The sequence below is a fragment of the Falco punctatus genome (genome assembly GCF_963210335.1).
Source record: "Falco punctatus genome assembly, chromosome: 3".
Lineage (NCBI taxonomy): Eukaryota > Metazoa > Chordata > Aves > Falconiformes > Falconidae > Falco > Falco punctatus.
Window position 1 is genome coordinate 25,632,841 of NC_137582.1, and position 26,472 is coordinate 25,659,312.

Sequence of the window (26,472 nt, forward strand, 5' to 3'; positions counted from 1 at the left end):
TTCCATTTTAATAGTTCTGTTAGTGTTTGGGTGGTTTCTATGAAGATTATTCAATAAACATTGTCCAGAAAGAAGTAGATACTTTTAATGCATAATCCTCTGGAATGTTTATTAAACAATAACACTGAACCTTCTGACAGTTTTATTTCTGAGAATGTTATAACAGTATTATGCTCCCACCGGTAATTCTGAAAACTCCTGTCCAATGCAATGAGTCTTACCAAAAGCAGATGCAGTCAAATTAATAACAAAGACATCCATGTACTATAGAAAGCCATATAGTGGGAGGGGTGGGATGGGGGGGAACAGAATACAGAAAAGTATTCTCTGTTTCACTTTTGCAACAAAAAGTAACTGAAATAAGAAGAAACAGTAATAGAAAGATTTGAAAATCCAAACGTAAAGTGGATTCACTGAAAAAAGTATTTCATCAGGCATTATGGATTTACTCTTTAAAGCAGAGTCTCTGGAAAAATTGATTTTAACTTAATTATAGGGTGAAGGGGTGCTAAGAAATTGCTTAAATGCCTAAATGTTCTTGAATTTACCTCCATGAATAGGTTTCCATGTGTCACATTTTCTGTGAGGCCACCCTGCAAAGATCCTTTTATCACCTGTTAAATAGATGCTATTCCTCTCAACTAACCACAAAGAAAGCTCATTCTAAGGTTCAGTACACTTAATACAATGCCTCCAAAAAAGGGAAGGCTTCAGATAAAACTCAGTGCTTGGTCATAATGAACCTGGTAAATTTTAGTTTCCTGCAATAAAATTACTAGGTGAAGTCTTTGTTATTGAAGTAAAAGGAAATTTTGCCATTGATTTTAGCAAGGCCAGTATTGCAACCAATAAAACTACTGTGCAAACTAAAAGAAGTGGGTGAAGGAAGGAAAGGGAATTAATGTAACATAACCTCTACATTATATCAGCTCTTGCTCTACCCTCCTTTGCCTGAATGAATAATTCCTGATACTCCTGAGATGTGCTCACAGAAACCATCGTGGCAGTGTACTGGACACCAAATAATTACAAAAGCATTTAATGAGTAATTCTGAAACAGGAAAATCAGCTTTGTTGTTATAATGAGTCAGTCTCAGATTCAACCAGAGGCTGTTTTAGGGGTGACTAACCAAGGGTAATTGCCCAAGACTGGATACCATGGGGAATGTTTTAGGCTACAGTAATTAAAAATACAAGTTATCCAATATGCCTCAATCTGTGCCTGTGTTCTTGCTAGTCAAAACCTGCTGTAGCTCCACACAGATGCAATTTGATACTTCAAACGCAATCCTTTCTATAATGTGAGAAAAATAACAGGTAAAAAGTTGGTTAGAAATTAATTATATTATTTGGGGTTTTTTACATTTATATCCCTACCTGTGTTTCTTTTTATTGATGTGTGAAAATATCTGATTTCTGATGTGTAGCTACCATATTTTGCATGGGTTTTCCCAGACATCCATTACTCACATGCACCTCTTGGCCCATGTACAGCAAGGCAGTTTCAGAAACCTGCTGACTAACAAATCAAACACTGTACAGCCACACCACAGCCATGCTATGGTCCTATCTGGAAACAAAAGACATTGGATGTGACAAAATTTATGTGTTGGTACTTCATCACAGGCAGTACCATGACATGAGAGCCCTGTGTTTCATTAGGAGGTGAAAGCTGTGGGAGAAATTTGAACTTCTTGCTTAGGTGTTCCAATATCTGGACCAGAATATGGAAAAGAACAACCATACAGTTTGTGGGGTTCTTTCATAGGGTTTATTTGCAACCAAATCATAGTTTTTGAGGAAAAAAATATTAGTGTTTAGAAAACCGCCTGAAGTAGAGTGGCTAAAAACACATTGTCTGATATGAAAGAGATATACAGGCAAAATGCTTCTGAACATAAAAGCATGGTGTAGAAATGTGATGGATCAGTAAAGTCTCCCTTGAACTAGGTTAATATCTGTAACACTTATCTTACAGTAATAAACTAAAACAGAGCAGTAAACTTACACTGCGAGTGGAAAATGGTGCCATCCATTGCAGACAATGTTTTGCAATACAGTTTTCCTTGGCTGTTAAATTTCACTTTAAAACTTCTCAGACTATTCAACAATAAATTTTCCTCACCACTTAAAACACTCTGCAGGTTTTCAGTCCAGAGTGGTGACCTGGCAATTCAAGCAAATGTTTTTGTTGTCTGAAACTAGGACATCCACTTTGGGTTTGACCATCATGGATATTAAGTGTTTCTCCAAACTGGGCTAAACACAAAACACCAACAACTGTCTTATGCAGAAAATATTCTACATTGTGGCAGTGTCCCTTCTCTGTTAAAATGTTCATAAAACTAGTAGGAAGTACACATAAGTGACCAAATTTGTAATAAATCTTTTGTGAGTTCAGCTGATGCAGCTCATCAGAACATCTAACAGTAGTTACCCATAAGCACTGGTATACTTATAGATAAAATGAAAGCAGCCCTTCTTATTGATCACACTGTATACCTGACTCCTACTCCTTTCTTCAGTCTTTAAATCAGCACCATCTGGTTCTTACTATTTAGCTGTGCAGCTTACCTTTCACAATGAAACATGTTTACTGCAGCAGAAGCAGGTCCAATGTGATTAAAATTATTAGGTAAAACAGTGGTTGCTTATGTCTGCAATCAGGTAACCATAGAAAAAACATGATTGGCCACAAAATGAAACTGAGGACCAAAACTTCACTGGGTGTAAATTGGCTGGATTACAGTTGATTTCAGTGGAAGCTATTGAAAACAATGTTCTGTGTCACCTTTCTTCATGTTAATACTTTAAGGAGCATATAAAGCAAGATGCCAAAGCAATGCTTGTATAAGTAAGAAACTGTCTCATTAGATTTTAAATGGTCCTGGGTCTTTGGTCTGCTGTGGCAGGGTGAGGATCTAGGTAGCTAGAAAGGAATGATTAACTAAAATAAACCGGAACAAAAAGTGCCCCTTTCTCTGGGGTGCCCAGTTTATTTAAAGGGTTCTAATTAATATTCTGTTCAACAGACTGCAAATGCAAGGCAACAACATCAGGACAACAAAAAAACAAAAAGGAGCAAAACTTTCTGTGTTTTTTTTGATCAACAACTTCCTTCTTTTATTGCCATGACAATGTCTCCATTCCTTTACACATTTTTGTCACAACTAAACTAAGCCATGTTCATTGCTGAGTTTGTGAAACCTTTTGTGGGGATCTAACCTAGTGAAAAATCATATTGCTGAATACTGTGAGATAGGAGCAATCCAGGGGAGGTAGTAAGTACATGGTAGGATCTCTTCCATGAAGGACTCACACGTAAGTTATGATGTATAAGTAGAACATAGCATTTCCCTGTGATGTAGTTTGTTCTTTTAGGGGTTCATTTAGGAGCTGTCATGACACCTCTACTGCAAATGCTCACTGCAGCCTTGACACAGATGGTGGCAGGTAGGGCCTGCTCATGCCAGCAGGCTCTAATACTTGGAAAAACTTTGGGACTTTGTGACTAGAAGGGGCTACCCAGACAGTCAGATCCCTACCTCAATAATCCAGGGTCAACTGAGATTTGGGCTCCCTCTGAAAATGTTGAGATTTCCCCTTTTGGCAAGAATATCAGCTTTGCACCCTTATGTCACCAGAATGCCTAAACAGGTGAAAATACAACAGCTACAGCCTTTTCTCTTTTACAGCTTGAGAACTACATTGTGGAAAACATGAAATCAGAGATGGTGCAGCTGCAGCAGAATGCTGTTCAGAACCACACCGCCACCATGCTCGAGATAGGGACCAGCCTTCTCAGCCAGACAGCAGAGCAGACAAGAAAACTCACGGATGTTGAAACCCAGGTATGCTCTCAGAGTGGTTTTCTAAAAGCTGTTAATTGCAGAGAACTTTTCCCATCCTTTTCCCATCCATACCCCTTTCTTTTCTAATGCATAACCACACAAAGCATTTCAACACAGAGCTCCAAGAAACATACACACTCTGTTTCTCCGTACCAACAGTGGTGATGACTGACCCTTGTTATGTGCCTTTCTTTTGATTTCATTTGGTTAGTATATTTAGCTCTGTGTGTGTAAGGCAGACAGGACTGTCCAGGAACTGAATCAGCATTTGACTTCAAATAAACAGCCCAGCTACCAACTGTGAATGATACAAGTGTCAAGCTAAATAATGAGTTTCAGGCTAAAACAAAGCCTTTGATCTCTATTGCTTTTTGCCTCTTTACTATTACAAGAAATTTTATTTTCTGCAAGATGTTTCCAGCTATTGTAGTGTATGTCTGCAGCTTTTAAACCGTGAAAAGGGAGGGACAAACATCAACTTCTTTATAAAACACCATGTATTGTATTTGTTATTACTGTGAAGTTGTATAACATCACATGACTTTAAAGAGCCATCCCCATATGATTCCTAGCACTAAAACCACTGTTGTTATTGAAGTGACAAGACTGCCAGTGTCAGAAGACAGAGTGCAGTTCCATTTTGGGCTTATTGCAAAGATAGTACTATTTTTTGCTATTTGTATTATTATATCAGTTTAAGATGCATATTTGTTTTCCTTTTCCTAAATCCCTCCTGATCTTTGTAGCCCATGGTGTATTACCAGATGCACTACATCTGCTGTTCATTCAGAACAGGGGAGTTAAAGTATTCCATTTATTTGGTTTCTTCTAGTGCCATATATACTTCTAGAAAGATCATATTTTCTGTTCTAATGACTTTACGTTTACAATATCATTACCAAGTTTTTACATAATCACATTACATTACACTGACAAACAGTAGTAATTATGAAAGACAGATACAGTCTTACATGGGTTCCCTGTACCTTTTTTTCTACATCTTGGTTAACAGATCAACATTCACTTATAAATGTGGTGATTTCAAGTGACCATGGTTTCTAAAAAATAGTATATTAATTTATGAAAATGTTGTGGAAAACCTTTAATTCAGTGCCAACAAAATATCTAAATGGAAACATAAGAGGTGAAGACCTATAGACTGTAGTATCATAAGTTCAGTAAAGAAAAAGGAGGTGTAGGAACTCTTATTATATCCCAAAACCCCCAGATAGGTATAGCTGCTGAGCACTCATTCAGAGTTTCCTCCTTTAAACAGGTAGGGGATAAAATGTGCATTTCCCCATCTCACTTTTCCATGGAGGAATCACATCAAGGTAGATGCATCATTGGCAACTGTGTGCAGTGGATTACTTCTGCCTTCTACACCTATTGCTGAAGAGTTTAAGGGATGTTCAAGATATCAGTGGGAATGGCTTTTCCTTGTTCCAGTACTTGCTCTTTCAGCTCAGTGATGGCGTTTCCCACCTCCCTGTTTTCAGTGTATGAGAAAGTCCCTGTAGTCCCTAGCTTTACCATCAATCCAGAAAGAGTGGTTCAGGTGGCTCAAGACAGTGAAAAGAGACTACTCTTGGCAGTGATGGAGGTAGCCAGCTGCATGGCAAAGAGGTGAGGTTCTGTAGGATACGGGGAGAAAGGCAGGCCAGGATCTCATGCCTGTAATAAGAAATACTCATACCAGAATAACAAGGAGTCTGAAGTACTGAAATAGAGCCTCCACCTCCTTAACATCTCACTGACCCATTCCCAATCCCCAAGCCATCCAAAATCTCACCTATTCCTTTTAGGCTTTCTTCTCTATCTGAAGCTCTAATGACATTTTGTAGGCTGCTCCACAGATATATCCTCTTTGGAAATCTGTTGGTGCTTTCCTGTCTTCTTACCCCTTGCCAACATTCAACTTCTGCTAGGTCCTTCTGAAAGTGTGGTGATGCCTCCTGGCACTTCCAAATGTATCCATCTTGAAGAAATAACACCTCCACACTGATAGTCTCCAATTTTTTCAATCTCTGTACTCTTAAAAAGAGACAGCTCAAGTTGCTTTGTGAATGTCAACAATTTCAAACAAAAAGAAGGCATTGGGTTGATGTTGGGAGCTATTCTTTTAGCTTTATACTCTGTAACAAATTCCTATCAGGTTTGCATAAGAAAATGTTATCATATGATGCTATGATGATATTGATAAATGTCCTTCCAAGAAAAGTCTGATAGGTTCCATTAAAAAGGCGTAATTTTCAGTTCCAGAATGGATTGCATCTCAGCTGTTGTGTGCACACATATATATAAAGGCAATTTACGATTACTCCTTCAGATTCTATGTAATGAATCCTAACAAATATCCCAACAAAACCAACTAATATTAATTAATATTATTGCTTTCATTCTTGAAAGCATTCTGTAGTTCCCCGTTTTGAACTATTTTTTTCTCTAGAATCTATTCTCTTTCATATAACTAAAAGGCTTCTTTCAGTCTGATATACTTGTGCATTGATACAGACCACCACTAAAGTGAAAAACAGTTGCATAAAGCAATGTTTAGTATCACAGCCTTCATCTTAAAAATCTGTGTAAAAGTGGAAGTAGTGATAACATAAGCAGACACCAGACTTCTGCCAACACAGCAAAAGAGAGAACTCAGGGGAAAGCTGAAGTAGGAGCTCTATTTACAAAATAGCGGATGCAACACTTTGGCTTCAGTTCAAGTACTCTTGCACTCTTCTGGTTTAAGCATGCTTTGTAGGAATACATGTTTAAGACATGCCTCTTGTTCTTTCCACTGAAATGAAGCTTATTTGGCAGTCACCTTTCCTTTTTCTGCCGGCCTAGTATTATTCCACAGTAAACAGGGTGCCAGAATATCAGCTGGTACATATCAGTGTAGCTTGACTGAGCACATTTCCACCAGCTGAACAGTGGAGGTTAAAAAGGGATTTAGAAACAATTTTTGATGAATCATCAAATCAGAATGAAATGGTTGCATTATGTTGCTATAACAACATAACTAGGACAATGTAAACATTAATGTCTTTAATTTATCCTTAAGGTGCTAAATCAAACATCCAGACTTGAAATTCAGCTACTGGAAAATTCATTGTCAACGTACAAGTTAGAAAAACAGCTGCTACAACAAACACATGAAATCCTGAAAATTCATGAGAAAAACAGGTAAGAATGAGCAGCTGGTCTCATCACAAAGTGGTCTGTGCATACTTTGTTCTAAGAAACTGATGAAATGGAAGAAGCAAATATGGTAGGTAGAAAGTATATTTCTGAAATGGCTAAAAGAGATAGGAAGTGAATTTACACTATATTAGCTCCTGTATGATTAATGTAAGTTGATTTTTACCACCGTACTGTGCACTGTAAGTTTACATCTTAGATTACTTCATGACAATGTAGTCCCATGAACACCGTTCCTGCTACTGAAAAACATAGGGATAACTTAAATGAGCACTTTCAAGTAGAAAAATAAAAATAAATTATGAGATTATCAGTTATCTTAAAATGCGTAAGAAACAGAAAATCTTCAGTAGCTCATCTTTCTAATTTTAATGGCTATAAAGATCCAACATGTAGAAGGATCGATCTCTCCCTTTGGACTCATATATAGCACACTTGAAGCCACACTCCATTTAAAGAACAAGTGAAGGGTAAACATTTGGGTTTTCTGTTGAAATTGAAGAAAAAACTGTTTATCAGCATATAAATTTTTAAGCGCTGAAATGAGAGTCAAGAAGTTCCAGTGTTGTCCCTTTCTGTGCCACAGGGACTCAGTACCCGAAGGCACTGGAAGCAGCAATCCAGTACTTCAGAGAGCCCGTGAGGTAGGTTGACCTTGTTTAGCTGCCAGGTGCTCACCCAGCTGCTCTCTTATTGCCCCACATCAACAGGACAAGGGGACAAAATATGATGAAAAAGCTTGTGGTTGAGATAAAGACAGGGAGATCACTTATCAATTACTATCATGGGCAAAACAGTCTTATTTATTGCCAATTAATAACAGTGTAGGAAGATGAGAGATAAGAACAAAATCAAAAAGACATGTGCCCCCTACCTCTTCTCCTTCCCTAGTTCAGCTTCACTCCTGACTCTCCTTCCTCCCTGCCCCAAGCTGTGCAGAGAGATGAGGAATGGGGGTTGTGGTCCATTCACGCAGCTCTGCCTCTCCTTCCTCATGCTCTTTCCCTTCTCCAGCATGGTTCTTTCCTGCGGGCTGCAGTCCTTCAAGAAATGATTGCTCTAATGTGGGCAGCCACAGAGGCTGCAGCTCCCTTGTGCACCTGCCCCAGCCAGGGCTCCTCCACAGGAAATACCTGCTCCGCCATGGCCTGTCCCACCGGCTGCAGGGGCATGGCTGCCCTGGCGCCTCCTGCTTCTCCAGCCTCAGTGCCTGCAGCATTGTTTCTTTAACTTTTTTCCCTTACTCCTCACATGGTCATATGGTGGTTTTACCCTTTTTTAAATGTGTTATCACTGAGGCACCACCACTGTGGCCGAGGGGCCCAGCCGTGCCCTGTGGCGGGTATGTTGGAGCCGGCTGGAACCGGCTGTGCGCAGCCCAGGGCAGCCCCCTCACAGAGGCCGCCCTACAGCCCCCGTTGCTGGCGCCTAGGCACCTGTACTCGATACAGTGGGTAAAGCCATTTTCTTAGCTGGCTGCCCTTTTGGAGACCTAAGGCTCATATTTCTGCCTCTGCAATGGCCAGGTTTAAGCAGGGAGGCCAGAGAGTGCTTTCGCTCCATAACTTCTCTCAGTTTCCTTCTGGGAAGAACAACTGTGAGGTAAGTCTGACTGAGACTAAGGTTTCTATGTCCTGTATCTGTATTTGATTTTGAAATAAGGCAAACAGCTTTAAAAGCAAGGTAGTTACTGAAGTGTCCTGTACAAACTTTAGAGGACTGGTTAAACTGAGATCAGTCATTTTGCCGAAAAAGGCAGTGTGACCCCCACGCTGCCGGACAGGAATCAGCAGCTGAGGTGTGAAGACCTTGCCCATGGTTACACATAAAGAAGACTAACACCATATCTAGCAAGGAGCTTCTGGGAAAAGAAGGCAAAGAATCAGATAATGACAAAAAATAATTGTTACAGTGGAACGTGTTTGCTCAATGTGTCAACTGGTCAAATAATTTTCCTTTATTGCTACTGGTTATGAAAACCAACTTCATGTATTCAATCTAACAACTGTTTATAACTAGTAATTCCAGCAGATGCTATTCTGGAGAAGCTGGATTACATTGAAAACTCTTGAACTTCAGGGATATCCCTTGACCAGTTGGAAAGATGAATAAATTAGTGTGGGATTAAATTGTACTTCAGCTATCTCAAAACTAAATAATTCACATAAACTGCATATGTGGGCTCTCCCCATAGTCCATGGAGAGAGTAGACATGTGCAGCAGGCAGTTCATTCGACATGTTACAAAACTATTTCAGTTTGGAATTAGCCCAAATATTAGTTAAGTATAACTTCTTGCATTTTTATGTTGTGCAATCTTGTTAGCAACAAAATCTTATTGGCTGCTCAAGACAGTGAGTCTTGAGTACCTAATAATCTGAATTTATTTATTTATCTTAGCAATGTGTCAGGGTGTAAAGCCTTCATCCAGTAAACAAAGTTTTACTTCAGTTGACCTTTGACTTGGCTGGCATTATGATGAAATGGTCTGTGACATGACAAAATGGTCTGCCTTGGTTTTTCAGAATAGAAGGAGGGGTATGTTAAAAAGCACACTGTACCCAATTGTTTCTCTCAGAAGTATAGTTGTATGTGGATAAAGGAAAAAACATATTCAGTTTCATCATGGAAAGAAGTAAGAACCTGCTATACACTGCCCATGTTCTGTTACTCTCTCCTTGGGAGTGATAAAATTAGGGAGAGGGCAGTGTTATGATTGCTCTATAATACGGGTCAATGGCTCCTGTATCATCATCTACTCCTAAGAAAGAACTGTGTGTTCTTGGCCTTGTAGGTTCTAATCTGAAATCAATTATGTGTGTGTGTCAAGTTCCCTATAGGACGAATCTCAGTGATCTCAGCAGATACTAGGTTTCTGGACATGCCAATGATTTTAGCTTGCCTAACTTTAAACAATACTTACAGAATACCCATCAGGCTATGTTCTGTTGTTTCTTACAGTTAAAATGTTTCATCCCTCTCCACGTCAATTTCACATCAATAAAATAATTGAGAAAATTCCTTTTATCCATGTTGCTTACATGGACTGCAAGCTTTCTTTGGAAAAGGCCTTTCTTTTGCAGTAGGTGTACACCAGAGTGGTAATGAGTGTAGAAACTAATACCATCTTGAAAATAATCAAAACAGATGCTGTACCGTGAGCAGATTATTTCTTTCTCTGTGAAAGAAATAATCTCTGTGCTAAAATTTCCTCTATATAAAATAAAAAGAATGATCTTAATCACTTTCAAAGAACTGGATTTTGAATGAAAGTAATGCAAAATCTTAGAGTAGTAATAACTGATTGCTGATGTACTATAAAAACTTATATATTATCCTTAAACAAAATGAACACTGCATATAAACAGGGAACCATGTTCTTTAGACTAGAAATGTCTGTTCTTGGCCTTTCTCTTCACTTCCTGCCTCTGCTGGAAAGAGTGGCCAATTTTTTTCGTTTTATCCCACTGAAGTGGAAGATATTCCATGGCATAAGTAGAATCACATTTGCCCCAGAATCATGTTTCTATTGAGTGCTTGCATGACATAAATAACATAATTGTGTGGGTTCCCACCCACTATAATGTAAATGGTGGTTTCTTCCATTGCCATTTTTTCTCCCACAAGAGTTTGCTAAAAACTATTTTGATTTATTATTGAAATATTTCCCCGATTAAGTGTCTTTGAGGCCCCCCCTTTTTTTCAAAGTATACCATCTGCATTTAACTTATTGTGTGCCATTTGTTTCAATATGCAAGTGTGAAAATAACTTTTTATTTACTCAAATTAAACCAATGAGGAAAAAGATAATGGAATCTGGGTCTTCCAGCAATAAATATTAAAAGTGAAATTTAAACAGAAAATCCGACTTGAATTTGCAGAAAACCAAACTAGATTAACACTTTACAGTATAAGAGCTGTTGCATTTTGTGAAAGGCAAGGACTCAAGAATGATTCCTGAATTTCCATCTGACTTGGTGAAAGATGAGGAAGCACAGTATGTCTGATGAGTTTTATTTTCAGGTTTTGCATGTACTAAAGAGAAAAATGCAGAATTTTCACTTCACTTTTGTGATTTCAATGGAATTATCTTGTCAGTGGTATAAAAAATAAGCTTACTGATGCTAAGTGACCAGTTACTTTACTGGCCTTAATAAATAAGAGAAAACATATTTTTATATTTCCTTAAAATGATCAGACAATATCAGACCACCAAAGTAAGTATGAATGGTCAGCACCTAACAACATAGGGAAAATTTCACTCATGTAAAAGCAAGTACAAAGAAGCCGTCTCAATGAGAAAATACTGTTCTTTCACTCAAAAATAAGCATTTAAATCCTCTACCTGTTTGTCTTCCCATACACACGTAATAAAAAAAAAAAAAATAAAAATTCATATTTTGGCCAAATATTTTTTTTTTCTGAAGTGACATTATTTGTCTTTAATTATTGAATAGCTCAGCAAAGTAAATGTTTTTATCTATATCTTTAATAAATCCAGATTTTTTTAAAGCTTGTTTTAATGCAAAAGATGTCTATCCCTAAGATCTGGTCAATATACTGTTCTCACATGTCTAAACTTGAGGCCCCTGAAAACAAAGATAAAGAAGTCTCTTAAACTGCTGTAATCTGGAATGGATTAGTGAATAAACTACCTGCCTTATAAGGCAGGTTGTCTAAACCAAACTTTCCTTCCTCCCCAGAGAGCTGCCAGAGTGCTTTCTATATGTTCTACTTCATCACCTTTCGAAATGGCAACAGCTTTCACTGGAAGTCATTCTTCGACTTCTGTGCAGGCCTTCTATCCTCTCCAGCATTATCAGAGGGCTTTTTCTGAATCAGCTGGACACAGCACAGTTGCACTGAAGCATCCCACTGGCTTATATCCTGACAAAGTTAACACATCATTTGTATGGTTGAAAATAGATTCCTAGCCTTGCCAAGATCAGCAAGCCAGACATTGAGACATGGTTAACCTTTAGGAAAATTAACTTTGCCTGGGTTTGGGGGGGGTGGAGAGGGTGGAGTGGTGGTTGTTTTTAATTTAACTGTCTTCTAGATAATGAATCCAAAGAGTTGTTCAATGGATAATATTGGTATTTACCCATTTTAACAACACCATTTGTTTCTTCACAACCACATTCTTTCCCCAAATGCTGATTTGTTTCCCCAAATGGTGGCTACAATTGTAAAAACTACACATATATGTGTGTGTGTGCACGTGCACAGGCGTGTGTGTGTGTATCTATATGACACTTCTAGTGAATTATGATTTACTTTTACTGTGACTGTTTTGGTTCCCATGATTCCTTCCTCTCTCCAGGTCAGCAATATTTTCAAACATAAAGAGGAATTTTGACATATAGGAAACATATAGGAATTTCAAATGTATAGGAAACATATACAATGAACTTACTGTAAGAAAGACCAGTCATTACATCATGCCCATAACATTTTACTGGAAAGTGTTATAAAATTATGTTATATAACAATTTCAGTCAACCTCTACAGATTGTTGGATTAATTAGTATAGAGACAGCCCTGGTTTTGTTCTCTTTAATATTTTATGTCAGCAGTAGTCATTAATGAAAACTAGTAGATATACTTTCATTTTAACTCTGTCTTCACAGTGCCTCTTTAAAAATTTGAGAAAATATATTTACCAAACACCCAGCAAAGTTATTTCTTCTTGGTATTTGTTTACTAGAAAGGGGAAAAGAGAGATCAGAGTGGTCTTGTAACTGTTAAAAAAAATATTGAAATATCTTGGTAATTGGTTTCAAACTATTTCAAGATTTTTTAATGAGGTTTCTAGCACTTTAAAGGTAAATAAGCTATAATAAATATGAATGTAACAATGCAAATGAAAAATTCTTGTCACGTTGGAGTCAAAGGCCATAAGATCAGCTTTTCTCATGCTGGTTAAGAATTTCTTCCTTTTAGAACAGGCTAGCACAAAAATCCCCAGTCTATGTGAAGGTTCTGCTGTTGTTCATTTGGAGCTTTGACCAAAGGTTTCTCATCGATTTTTAGTAAAACACAATGAATGTTTTGGATTTCTCCCAGGAATACAGGGAGTGGTCCTATCCTCAGGACTTATCTGTTGTAGATTTATGAATATAGAAAGATCATTGCACAAAGGCATATGTATTCCTTAAAATAGCTTAGTTTTGCAGTTTAAAATAACAGGCCTTTTAATCTACATAGAAAACTGTAAAGGAACTAAGAGCTACGACACTCCCATCTTTCCACCACATGTTGACACATCACTCATAAATATTAGGATGTAGTTTTACGAAAGCCATAAAACATCTGATTGATATCTTTCTCTGTAGACACTAAACTGGGAAGCTCTAAACATTGTCAGCGTCTTCCTTCTTGCTTGACATGGCCAGTGTTGCTACAGATAAGACTGTCATCACCATGGGTTCATTTACTATGGTCTTCAGAAGGCCATGGTGGGAAACAAATAATGCAATGCACAAATAGTGGCCGTCAGAGGCTTTCTTTTATATTAAATCTTTGGAATATGGAAATCATTTAGATGTGGACATACAGATAGGATGTTGTGGAATTAGGGAAATGCCCCGTACTGTACTAGGATATGGAGAAAGATAAAGGGAACTTTTTTTGTCTTTACTTACCATTTAACTGTGAAGCAATATTCTGTTTTCAAGAATTACATTTTCTTTAACATTAAAAATACAGAACATTTTTTATGGACTGTAAGATGTCAGGCTGGGATGTGGCCACATCTATGGCACATTATATCATAGACTGTGCCCAGGGTCCACCTTATTCTTATCAAAAGTTCATTGGTATATATATATCAGAAAAGTTAAAACCTAGAGTCAAAATGAGCATTTCAATAATTTCTGTGAAAAAGTGGACAGAACTGATAAAATTCATATAGAACTTCTTTTTTAGCAGCATTTCATGACTAAAACCAGTTCCATCAGAACATCTTCAACAACTTCTGCTGAACTAAAATATTTAGTCTGATCTTCTGCATAACAGAGCTCAAAGACTTCCACATAAATGTTTTCAAAAAAATCCATGTGAGTCTAGAGCATAAAGGTATCGTGTTTGATGTTAGAGTTCAAGTGATGAAAAAAATCAGCTACATATTTCATAAGGTGTTAAAATAATTTATTGTCTTCGGCTTCAAAATCCATATTTTGTTTCAGCTTGGCACTTTCCATCATCTGATTCCTGTCCACTGAATCTTGTTATGCTTTTGTTACTAATTAATGAGCCTTTTAGAATGAGATATCACATTCCCCTTTGTGCTTCGTACCCCAAGAAAAAGTGTTTTCCCTTCCCATCTTTTCTTTTTTCCCCCCTTTACCCAGATCCTTCGTGTTTGCAAAGAACTAGATATGTTGACTTTGCAAAGTATATTTTCTTCAGTGTCTTTTAAGTTCCACATTTATAACATTTTAGAAAAAGTAGTTTGCTGCTTCGTTTCTTTTATTTAAAAAAGAAAAAAAGTTTTACAGTACTCTAGCTTGTATAGCAAATCCAGGGCCTGAGTTTAATCTTTGTATTGTTATCATTAGTAAGAACTCATATTAAGGCTCCATGATATCTAGTAGAAACAACTCCATATGGATTTTATTACATTCTTCAGTTAGGTTAAATGACCTGAAATTATGCAGGCATTTTGCCACTGATCTACTATCCAGAAGTAAAAACAAAGGTGGGGAGAGGGTACAAGTAAATAAAACCTAAGACTGACTTGAACGGGAAGTAGTTTGTTGGCAAGTTTGTAACTACTAGTTGATTTATGGGCATGAGAAACACCTCTTTTGGCATGTACAGTAGAATTACTGAACAGAAAGTAGCAGACATTGAATTAATTTCTTTATCTAATATTAAAAATTCTTTCTTCTAAACTTCCATCATAGTATCAAAGCACTGGCCTGAAAAAACTTCTTGTTCCCTGTTGGCAGATATTAGCTGTCCTTTATATCTACAGCTTTTCTATTTTTCTAAATATAATTTGATATGCCTTTGATCTTGGTAAATTGTACACTTCCGTCCCAGGACAGAGAGGGTACTGGAAAAGAATATTAATGAGGAGAAAGTTTTTCTATACATGTGTAAAATAATTTATAGAAATTAATATAAGCAGGTCAGAAGTATGATGCCCAGCAGTTTTCTGTCTGAGGAGCCTTTTGTGGAACCAGAAAAGGCGGGGGTGGGAGGATATGTATGTAGACTCAAGGAAAACAAGGGAATCTTACCTTAAAATGCAAACTTCTGATGTGTCTTTTGGGGAGACAGTACTATTCTTAATGTGAAAGCATGTACCACTTATCTGGTGCACAGTTCCTTTCCCAGCTTCACAGACTGCATCAACTGGTACTTTTATTGTGGGTTCATTACCTCTTGATGGTACCCCATAGCTCCTAATGCTTATCTTCTGTTCAGTGGCAAGTCCTTCACAAACTTGTTCTTATTTTACCCGTTTTTTGTCTCTTATCATACCGACCTGTCTATACTACCAATTATGTCCTCTTCAGTGCCCTGCTCTTCTCCCTCGTTTGCTTACCTTAGGCTTTTCTGTCTTAACTTCTACATACAGATGTGTTACTGGCCTCTGCTCATGTGCTTGGATGGGTATAACAACTAGATATTCAGTTCCATGCACTTTACTCTTAAGTACTATGACATGTAAACATCACAAAATGGAATCTTAGAGATCAGTTATATTTGGCTACTTGACAGAGAAAATCAGTGGGCTGAATTTGTAGATGTGACATTTTTAGAATAAATGATTTATGTACTGAATTCTATCATGAAAAATAAAAGTTATTTTTCTGTATTAATAAATATGTTGGCATGAAATAATATATATATATTTTTAAAAAATTTCATTTAGTTTACTTGAGCACCGAATTTTAGAAATGGAAGAAAGACATAAAGAGGAGCTGGATACTTTGAAGGAGGAAAAAGAGAACCTACAAAGCTTGGTCACACGACAAAGCTATATAATCCAGGAACTAGAGAAGCAATTGAACAAGGCAACAAGCAATAACAGTGTCCTGCAGAAACAGCAGCTTGAATTGATGGATACAGTTCACACTCTGATCACCCTCTGTTCTAAGGAAGGAGGTAAGAAAGTCACATTATAAAACATAAGAAGTACTAAGAAATTTCTTCTGATGTAAATCCTGAATTTTTGGAAAGGCAAAACTTAATGAGTTTATTCCAAGAAAGAAAAAGACATTTTAATTAAGGACAAAAGACCTGATGAGAAATGACAAATCAAATAAGGTTCAGAGAATGCTGGGGCCAACCCTTGTACTGTCAGCCATATTTGATTTTTTTAAAATTTAATATCATTGTTGTACTTGACCATAGCTGATGTAGGCCATAATTCCATTGACTTCACATTAGCAATACTGATTTGTTCCGCTGAGCATGTGTCTCCTTCTGTTGGGAACAATCAAACCAACAGTGGATCTTATACTTTATAGGGGCCTGTATCTAATTTGCTATAGACTTCCTTTACAGTCAATGGAGAGAACAGGGTACTAAATAAAAGAAAGTAACCCAGAACTTTATACATATTTATGGGTTATAATGTTAATGAACTTGGATGTAGGCACTTACGGTGCTGTAGACATCCACAAGATGAATCTCTTCTCTTGAATGAGATTTTATTTATAACAAGGGGTCATTTTTCTTCTTTCTGCCTTGCTGTATTTTGTTTGTTTCTGGGTGCATTAGTCACACTACAAACACAAAAGATAGAAATAGCAGCCTTTGAAAGAAGGGATTGACAAAGACTTTAGGACAATTCTCAAGTCTGCCTTTCTTAATAAACTGATTTCTTACAGAGACTGAGAAAGAAAATCAGGTAGGATTTCAATTTTCAAATGCTAAAGACACTGCAGAATGTCTCTGGAAAGAAATTCCTTCCATCAGAACTGGTAAAGGATGGAAATGGGGCACTGAAAAGAATAAATTAGTAACTCTGAAAAACAAGGCAAAAAATCATACAGAAAAAAGGGAAGAAATGTAAAGGAGAGTTTAAGAGAAAAAGCATATGTTAAGAATAACAGCTAAAAGGCAATTAACAACTGTGCCTGGTATAGCATGCAGAGGGTTAAAAGTACTGAGGGAAAGAAAGCTGAGGAAATAAAATATCCATCTGGGAAGAAGCCATGAAAATGCTTCTGAGAAAGGGTACAGGGTAAACTTAGAGAGAAACTGTAGATGTGTGAGTTGTGCTAGTCCTTCGGTGAGTGTGGAAGCATGGATGAAAGAGGTCTATGCAAGGTTAAGTACCAGCAGTCCAAAGAGTCCAGTATATTTGCTCCTTGCAATTCTAGTGCCATAAATTATCTAAACCCCCAAAAGAACAAAACCCTAACAAAACCCCCAAATAACAATCCCATCACCCCAATCAAAACATTGTCACATGCGTCATTATTCAATACTCTGTTTAAGAGGCAGAAGACATCTTAGATCATTCAAATGATTCAGCTCAAGGCACTGTGAGTTTCCTCTTTGCTGTATATTCCCATGCAACTTGTGTGGCTTAAATCTAAACTGCTCCAGTGACGAGGATTACATCTCTTCCTTTGGAAGCGTTGCATGCTTGGGCCTGTGCTGATAGACTATTTTTTTAAAAAAAAACAACTTTTTTCCCCTCATGTTCATTCTGAATGTTCCCTTCTGCTTATTCTGTTATATAGTTCCCCAGCATTTTGAATTAAGTAACGTCTTTCATAGTAGACTGTTCTCATATCAGTAGAGAAACATTGTGATGCAATGCAAATCTTTTATTATGTTTTATGGTCTTTTGGCAAAGAAACCTGGCAAAGCTGTGTTCAGTGTTATAATAGAGCTCAGGAGGACTTTAAAATTAATATCAAAATGAAAGAAATATTATTCTCATACAGAGATATTCTGCAAGTTCTTTTTAAGCTTAGAAAGATTTTCTAACAATTTTGAATTTGATTCAAACAAACAAAAAAAAAAAACCCAAAAAACCCACCTACAAACCAACATTTTTCCTAAACTTAGTTTCCTCAGCTGCTTCTTATAAAAACTTTGAGTGAGGATTACAGAAGTTGGTGTTTCAAATTGGTCTCCTAGGTACAAATTCAGGTGCCCAAAAGCCTGAATTTTCCATCAAATTGGGCTCCTGGGTACAAATTCAGGTGCCTGAAAACCTGAATCTTCAGTAGTTTTTTTTTACTTTTGAGGAACTGTGGAAGCAAAATATGCTCAGCACATTTAAATGCCTAAATATAATCTTAATAGCCTGACTCAAACCCTTGATTTTGGACTCCATTACCTTTTCTGTATTAACATGTTCAGGATTTTCCTTGGATACCTTTTTTATTTAAACAGAATAATTTCAAGATAAATAATTGCAGAAATGTTTCCTATTACTGTCTAAGTCTAGCTGTCCGACATTTTTGGTAAGTACATTCACAGCTGGGAAAAGGAGCCAGACAGCTTAAGTTAAAATAATAATATTATCCTGGAGCACAAGACCACTCTAATGAAGGCTGAATACTATAGCATTTGGTTGTACCAAAAATTAATACCAGCTTCAGTTTGTGCAAATATATGTTGAACATGGAAAGGTATGCATGCTGGGAAGTACCACCAGAGCTACTTTAAATTCACACAAAAATATGAAGTTTAGATAGTCTTACACAAGTCTTTAAGTGTGCCCGAAAATTCAAAACATAAAATATGCTGTGAGAACTGGTGTTTATTGGGAGATAGAGAATAACAAAATGTGATACATAAATCAGTGACACTCCTGTCTTATGCTTTGGTAACTCTCAGTCATCTAATTTCATAAGGGATATAGCAGAAATGGAAATAATCCAGAAGAGAATAGGACAATGGAAATAATTAGAGACCTGGAACGATTTCCATATGAGGAGAGACAGCTGTAACATACAGAATTATTAGATGGGAAAGAAGGTATGTGGGATTCTGTTATGGAAGTATATAAAATAACCAATGGTAGGGAGAAAGGGAACAGCCAGTAATATTGAGATATTTTCCTTTGATAAAAGATCTTGAAAAAGACAAAAGTACTTGATTAAGTTAAGTATAGGTTGCTAGATAAAGATTTTTTTAATTATTAGAAAGCTGAAGAGCTAGCAAAGGATGGGTTCTTTTAAAAAGTTCAGGCTTTTAACTAGGGACACTCATCTTTGAAAGAAAGTGCAGCCTAAGCAAGGCATCAAATCTAGAAGGACAGATTGTCAAAGATGAGTAACTTCCTAAGGATGAAAAGAAGAACTGAGAGGAATTGCAAAGTTTGTCTAAACCCTGTGGTATTTTGAGAATGGCTTTAAGTACCTTTTTTGGATTTTCCACCATAAATTAAAAATGTAAGTCAATTTATTTTATGTTACAGGTATACATATATATTTTTAAAACTATTATCCATATCCAGAAACCTAAAAATCTCCCCCAAGATAAGTCAAAACCAGGAAAATTTTATTCTTCCTTGCAAAAGTCATAGTATTCTGGGTTTTCCAATTTGTGATACTGAAATTAGTATTTTTAAAACTATTTTTTATAAAATAATACAGCTAAACAGCTTCCTTTGAAATGAAGCTGGTATAACGCTTGCTTTTTTATTACAAAACATGAGGTAAATTTCTACCAGTAATGAAATAATGATATCAGAAGTTTTATTTTTAGATTAAATAAGTTGGGAAACTTTCAGAAGTTTGCCTGCTAGGAGTCTGTGAATAATATAGCAGAATAGTATGGAGATACAGGGCTGAACAGAAACTGCTTTTGTATAGTTTTACACTCTGAGAAGCTTAGCTAACATAGTCCCTAGAAATAGATGACAATGCTAAGAAATCTGCTTTTGTACTTCCACTGTGGGTAGACAAACTTTAGGACAAGTTCTGAAGGATATAAAGCCAAATGAGAAAGAGAGAAAAAAGTAAAAGCTATGCAAAGGATAATTTTTTAAAATATAGATGAACCTAAATACAAAATCCAGATCCTGCTTTTAGTGTCAGTTTTGGTACAGACCACTTTTGGGATGGAGGCCACCTGTAAAAATTGGAATTGTTTATGTGTTTGGTTTCCAAAATACCACCCACCTCTGTCCCTGTGTGAGCAATTCTAGTATTTCAGTTGCATATAATACTTAAAATAGACACTCTAATAGGTCACAAAGACTACAGAGAGTCAAATATATACAGGATACTATGGGGACTCACATGTGTCCATTTTGGCCTCTGTCTATGGTTAGATAGATTTTTTCATATTGTCTATGAATTTTTTAGGCAGGGGCAACAATCTTTGCAGTGGTTGCCAATAAATTTCTACAATAGAATTTCTAAGAAACCAGCACTTTCAGACACTAGCTTTCCAAATGAAATGATTGTTCAGAATTATGAAAATTTAAAGTAACTTTTTAAATATTAAGTAATCTCCAAATTCAAATATAAATGCCTGAAACTTTTACTGTTCCCCAATGAAAAGATGACAAAACAGAAACATTGAAGTGAAAGTTTAAATAATCACCACAGAGAAACTGCATAACTATCTCCTAGACTGTAGAAGTCCATCACCTGTAGCAGATAAGAGTTGGATAAAGATCACATCATTCTTTCCAAAGGTCATCAAAGATTTAGTGATCATTGTTTTCTTTAAAGTGTTCATTCCTTATACTACTTTGGGTATTATTTGTCTGAGGATGGATAAATCATTTTGGTACATTGCTGTCACTGTCAAACAATAAATCTGTAACACAGTAAATAGCTTAGTGACAGAGTTTCTAAGCTTCCACATCAGAAAAATTGCTTATGAAAAGGCTATGTAGTGCTAAGTAGAGAGTCACACAAATATTAGTAAAAAAACCCCAACAAACACCTAAAACCAAAACAAGAAACACACTACAAATGATGTTAAGCAATAGATAATATATCATCAAAGAAGTGTATACAAGTTCAAACCAAGTAATTCAGAAATTGTTTTGGTCCAGTGGGAAATTATGTTTCAAGCCAAACACCACAAAATGTGCCCAGTCAAAAGTCACATGTATTTTCAAACATTTGTCTTTTTATTCCAGTATAAGAAAATATATCTAGAGTGTCTATTGTGTTAAAAGTAATTTGCATAACTTAGGATAGCTGCCCAAGTACTCCTACCCACAGGATAAGGGAATGTAAAAATTCAATGGGAAAGTATATTTAACCATAAACTTATTTTCTTTTTCCTGTTTTTTATGTTGTATGCCAGACTACATGATAATGTACCTTGTTAAAATGTTTGGTCTAAACTTATGTACTTCAGAGATCTAATGGAACAGTAAAGAAAGTTTTGTCATGAATGTCTGGTTTTGTGACCTCCAAGTAGGAGAAGAATGAAGCATTAGCTTCCTCTTAAATGTCAACAAGAAGCTAAGCTTAATTCTCAAATAATACACATATATGCTAGGAATTTACCTCCCCACAAATGCCTATTGAATTCATGAAGCAAATGAAGTGGTTAGTGGGTCTGGCAATTCTGAAAGGTACAAACCTTCTGGTTTATGGGTAGTTTTCATATTTTAAAAAATTATGCAGGAAAAGAAAATATGTCCAAAAATTTATTTGAATGGAATTCATGCTTCTAAAAGGCATAGCAATTAATTTATTCAAAATATTAAACAGTAAGTAGTCTATTCCACTTCTTAGACCACAGTTGTTATGATGTTAAAATTTATGCTAAAGTGAAGAGAGTGAGAGTAGAACGAGAACTTCAAAGAAATGACCTGAAGGTTACAGGCAGAGGGGAATCTCTATTGACATAAGCAGAATTGCCCCAGCAGTGATGCTTGCCTGTTTCATTAGAAAGACTTCAAAGACACCTTACCTAATACAAACTAGTATTTAAAACAAACAAACAAAACAAAAAATACCCCAGTGGGAATCCCAGGATAAAATAATAGTTTCAGGTGTTCTGAAAGGTAATTTTAAATCTTAATGCTTGGACTGTGTTCAGCAAAACAATTTTTCTATATTATATTGATTCAGCCATATATTGGAATACAATAGTGAGGATATTTAAATCTAATATGTTTTAGACAGCAGTGTAGAAGAGTAAGGTTGTATGATACAGTTCTTGGTCATTTTTCTTCTGTGTATGGAAAGAATAATATTGGTACTCATCTGAGATATATTTTGAGGTGATAGTGTGTTTTATCTGGTAGTATTTCCCTAACAATATCTTTCAATTTCTTAAACACATGTCTCTTGTTTGTACCTCACCCTTGACGTTGCTAATTTTTTTTTTTCAATGAGACATAACTAATGAGACAGAAACCTAGAGTATGGCATATCAGTCACTTTATTATTTTTCTTCTGAAGCCTAGAAGCAAACAAAATAAGATTTTTGCTAGATGCACAGAAGTTTCTGACCAACTCTGGCTGCAAACTGTAGGACTGAGGTGGATCAAGGGTGTGCTTGAATCATGGTTCTAAGAAAAGAAAGCATGAATGAAGTGACAGACATTTTTTCCTTATGGCTGAAATTGCATTTTTATTACCAATGTGCTATAACATATCACAAAGTAATAACAAGATATGGTATTTTCATCTACAAATTCCATTTTTATATTAAGGTTATTTTTCTTAATATTAATTAAGAATTAATTAAAAAACATAGACTTGACAAAGTTGGGGTGACCACACCAGAGCTTTAAGCAAAACCTCATTTAATGCACTGAAGCCATCTAGTGTTCCACACTTTTCTTATTCTATCATTAAGTCCTATTTCGATCCCCAGAAGTATCAAAGTAAATAACTTCAGCTAAGGTTATCAGTATGTGTGTTCAAGAATACAGAAAACATCCATTTGCTCAGTTTCTGTCTACTTCCTTCTGCTTTAGGGATGTTATGAGCAAGAGGTATAATTTTTTTAAGACATCTTAAAGCAGTAACAGAAATACCCTTAGTTTAAAAAGAGATCAGAAGCCCACTATCATAAATATCCATGCACAATTCACAAAGCTCAGTATTATAAAGATGCATTCCACCTTTTGATCTGCCTTTATTTATATTTTGAAAACTGAGGAAAAATTAAACCTTAATTTTGCCCTTAGTGTCACAGAAGATGGGTCCCCTTACCCTTACTGCAGTTGAATCTGACTGAGCACATGGACCCACTGAGGTAGATAGCACTACAGGGCTGCAGTCAGAGCCTGGTTTGGTTTTGTACCATGGTGTAGGTGTTCAGTAAGTGTACACATCAGCATCAGCTTTGTGGTTTTTTTTTTTTTTTCTGTTCAGGTGCTATAGATTTCCTGTTTCCCTTGGAGATTTTCTGTATTGGTATGCATTTTTCAGACACGCTCAGAAAGTACAAGTAAGAGTTTTTCGGAGTCAGCCTGACCTGACTCACCTAACATTTACAGCAAAAATGTAGAGCCCTGTTCTGGACTTCCTTTAATCTAGAGTCAACAAAGGCACTCCTCTCAAGTGAGTTGTCTTAGGATGAGGTGAATTTCATCTGCAAGTACCTTTTTTCTCCATGTTACCTGTTAAAGAGTGATGATACTAGCGCTGCTGTTTATATGATTAGTATCTACACTGGGAGAGATTAATTTCATATTCTTTATTTCTATAAAACTAAATAAATAACAATATTAATTCCAAATCATCATGATATAAAAACTCTTCTCATACTTTGCTTAGGCAAGGATACCTTCATTTCCAAGTTATGCTGTATAACAAAATGCAACAAAATATATTAGGTAGGATCAAGGTAGGCTGTGGTTTAATAGATTCAGTACTGAAATATGTAAATTTGAGTGTGCAGCATTTGAAATCTATGTCAGTGGGGAAATATTTAAATTCTTCAAAACAGAACTGGGGATTCCCATGTTTTATCCCTATTAACTTGTTGATGGTTATGGCAGGAGGTCAATATTTATTAGCACTGAAAAAAGAATACTTAAAGTACATATTTTTACATTTAAATTCTTGTTCGTTAATATTGAAATCAATTAGGCACCCTCATTCCTACAGAATATGTCAGTGCCAAATCCTTTTTCACTCTGCTTTGTGAAAATGGTGTTATTCACTCACACCAAAGATATTACAAGGGATATCAGCTTATAGAAACCAATTAATAACATTGTTGGTGTCACCTAAATGGCTTGTTAGTGAAAAGTTTCTTTGTATGCATACCATTCTTCAGCTGGAAACACTAAATGCACACTAGGGTGCCTGTGTGGAAAAATATAAACCAATTAAAAAAATATGGACGCTTAGAAATATTAAGTAAAGCCGGTGGCTTAAGCTCTCTTGTAGCAGTTTGTGAAAGACTTCTTTAGTTCTCATCTCAGTGAATGGCTGGTTACTCACAAAACTGCTGTCTCAAGCAGAAACTCTTAAGGAATTATATTGCAGCTGGATAATTAAGTGTCTTTATCTTGTTGTAAATGGACCATAAGGCATTCTATTTCAGCTCACTAATGAGGACGACTTTCTGGTTTTCCTAAGTGATGTCTTTCAAATGCACAGTGAATCGAAGTATTATTGTTGTTACCAGTCACTAAGGCTGGATTTATTGGGAAACAAACTTGATAACTATTGATAATTTATTAGGTAGTAAATAATTATGCCCTGGAGAGGGTGAAAGCTCACTACACTAATGCCATTTTCAAGACCGAGTAAATTTCTGCAGCACTACAGGAGGGAAATTTTGCTATAGATGATTTATTTAATAAGTAGTTGGATAGCTTGAGTGCTCTTGCTATGCAATTGTTTGCCTTTCCCACTTCAGACTCTTAGATGGTGTGTGGGAGGGAAAAGTAATATTCTGTTAGCTGCTAAAACATTTCTGTAAATGTTAATGTGAAGCATCTAATTGGCTACACCTTGTCTCTTTCCTCCCCACCTTAAAAATATGGATCTGAAACTCTGATATGTAATGAACTTCAGTGTTCCTAATGAATCTGGGACTGGACTAGTTCCTAGGCCCATAGAATCGTCGTAGTCCTGCTAACTTTGTTTCCAATGGTATGGTAGTTATGCTGAGTTGCACTTAAGAGAGGTTTGAACATCCGTTCAGGCCTCCCACATGCAGTAGGTGGTATGCATGCAGTCATATAGGGCTAGGGGTTGATAGTTAAGGGGCTATTTTTGCTTTTGTCATTGCTCCTTAGACACAAAAATCCTTACACTTCTCCATCCAGTCTAGTGATTGTAGGGTCATAGGATGAATCAGATCATTGAGCTGCTCCAGCGTAATAATAAAACTATAACAAGCAAAGATACAAAACAACCACAACAAAACAGTAAATCAGTCAAACAAAAAACCCCGAAGCCTGCCTCCCCTGCTCCCCAGCTATGCCAAACCAAAACACTTTCTGCCAGATCTCCTGTTAGCTATTCATTCTGTGGCTATGGAGGCAGTCTATAACCAACAGAAATGGAAAGAGCAGCACTGCCTTTAAGTAACATCCTGCATTGCACTGGGTTTTGGGTTATGACTAAGTGCCCCTTAGAAATTAAAAATGTATGATACATGTTTATAGACTTACACTGTCATAAGCTCTGAACACTTAAATGAAGGCCAGTGTTTCCCATTCTAATCGTTGAGCAGATGAGCGTGCCTGAGGAAGGAATTCTAGAGTTATGCTTTCTCCTGCTTTTTAGAATTCCCATGTAAATGCAAGGTGAGCTCCCAAGGAAATCTTGAATGAAAGACACAGGAGGTGCTACCTGCCTGTTACTGGTTTAAACAAAAATAGTATTTTATAAATTATTACAAAGGAACAGAAAGGAAATCAGAAAAAAATCTACTACGATATAATTAATGATGTGCTCTAACACTGTATAAAATATCAGACCCCACAACTCAAAAAAAACCCAAACAACACCCTCCCCCCAAAAAAAAATATATGGAAAAAGCTACAAAGACAGGTGATCAAAGATGTGAAAGCATTCATTAAGCATATGAGAGATACTTCAGACAATGCAAAAGATAATAGAAAGAGAATGCAGCAGAACTCTTAGCATGGATGCAGAATTACTGACGCTTTCAGCTAAGAACAGATGAAATACACTGGTTTAAAGGAACATTGGCAGATTGATTTCACATGGTACGTGTGTTGAGTTCCTCGGTATGGGACACTGACTTCATGTGGCTTCAAAAAAGAAACTGGCAAAAGTCATGGAAGAAAGTTCTTGCAAAGCCCATTAAACATACAGATATTGTATCTGGCAGAGGAAGCATCTATGTTGTAAATTCCTGGATATGCCTGCCTGCTCTTATGCTGTTCTCCAGTCATCTGCTTTGGACATCTGTTCTTACCGAAGACTTTTCTGGGCCTGGTGTTAGCCCAGCCCTTGCAAAAACTTAGGGTTCTCCTGGGAAAGGACGGGCCTAAAGGAAAAAGAAAATAGGAAGAAAAAAAGTAATTATGAGGG

At 36.5% G+C, this 26,472-nt stretch overlaps 1 protein-coding gene across 4 annotated transcripts in view; it reads left to right on the plus strand.

The window, feature by feature from the left end:
* The window catches only part of ANGPT1 (angiopoietin 1), a 200,183-nt gene that overhangs the window by 92,175 nt on the left and 81,536 nt on the right, over positions 1-26,472 (plus strand). For all 4 annotated transcript variants that reach the window (XR_013927190.1, XM_080381255.1, XM_080381256.1 and 1 more), the window contains 3 exons: positions 3,696-3,851; positions 6,913-7,034; positions 15,933-16,165. Coding sequence is in view for 3 of the 4 variants with exons in the window: in XM_080381255.1 (XP_080237381.1) it covers positions 3,696-3,851; positions 6,913-7,034; positions 15,933-16,165 (511 nt within the window). In the remaining variant the exon portion in view is untranslated. The remainder of the gene's footprint in view (positions 1-3,695; positions 3,852-6,912; positions 7,035-15,932; positions 16,166-26,472) is intronic.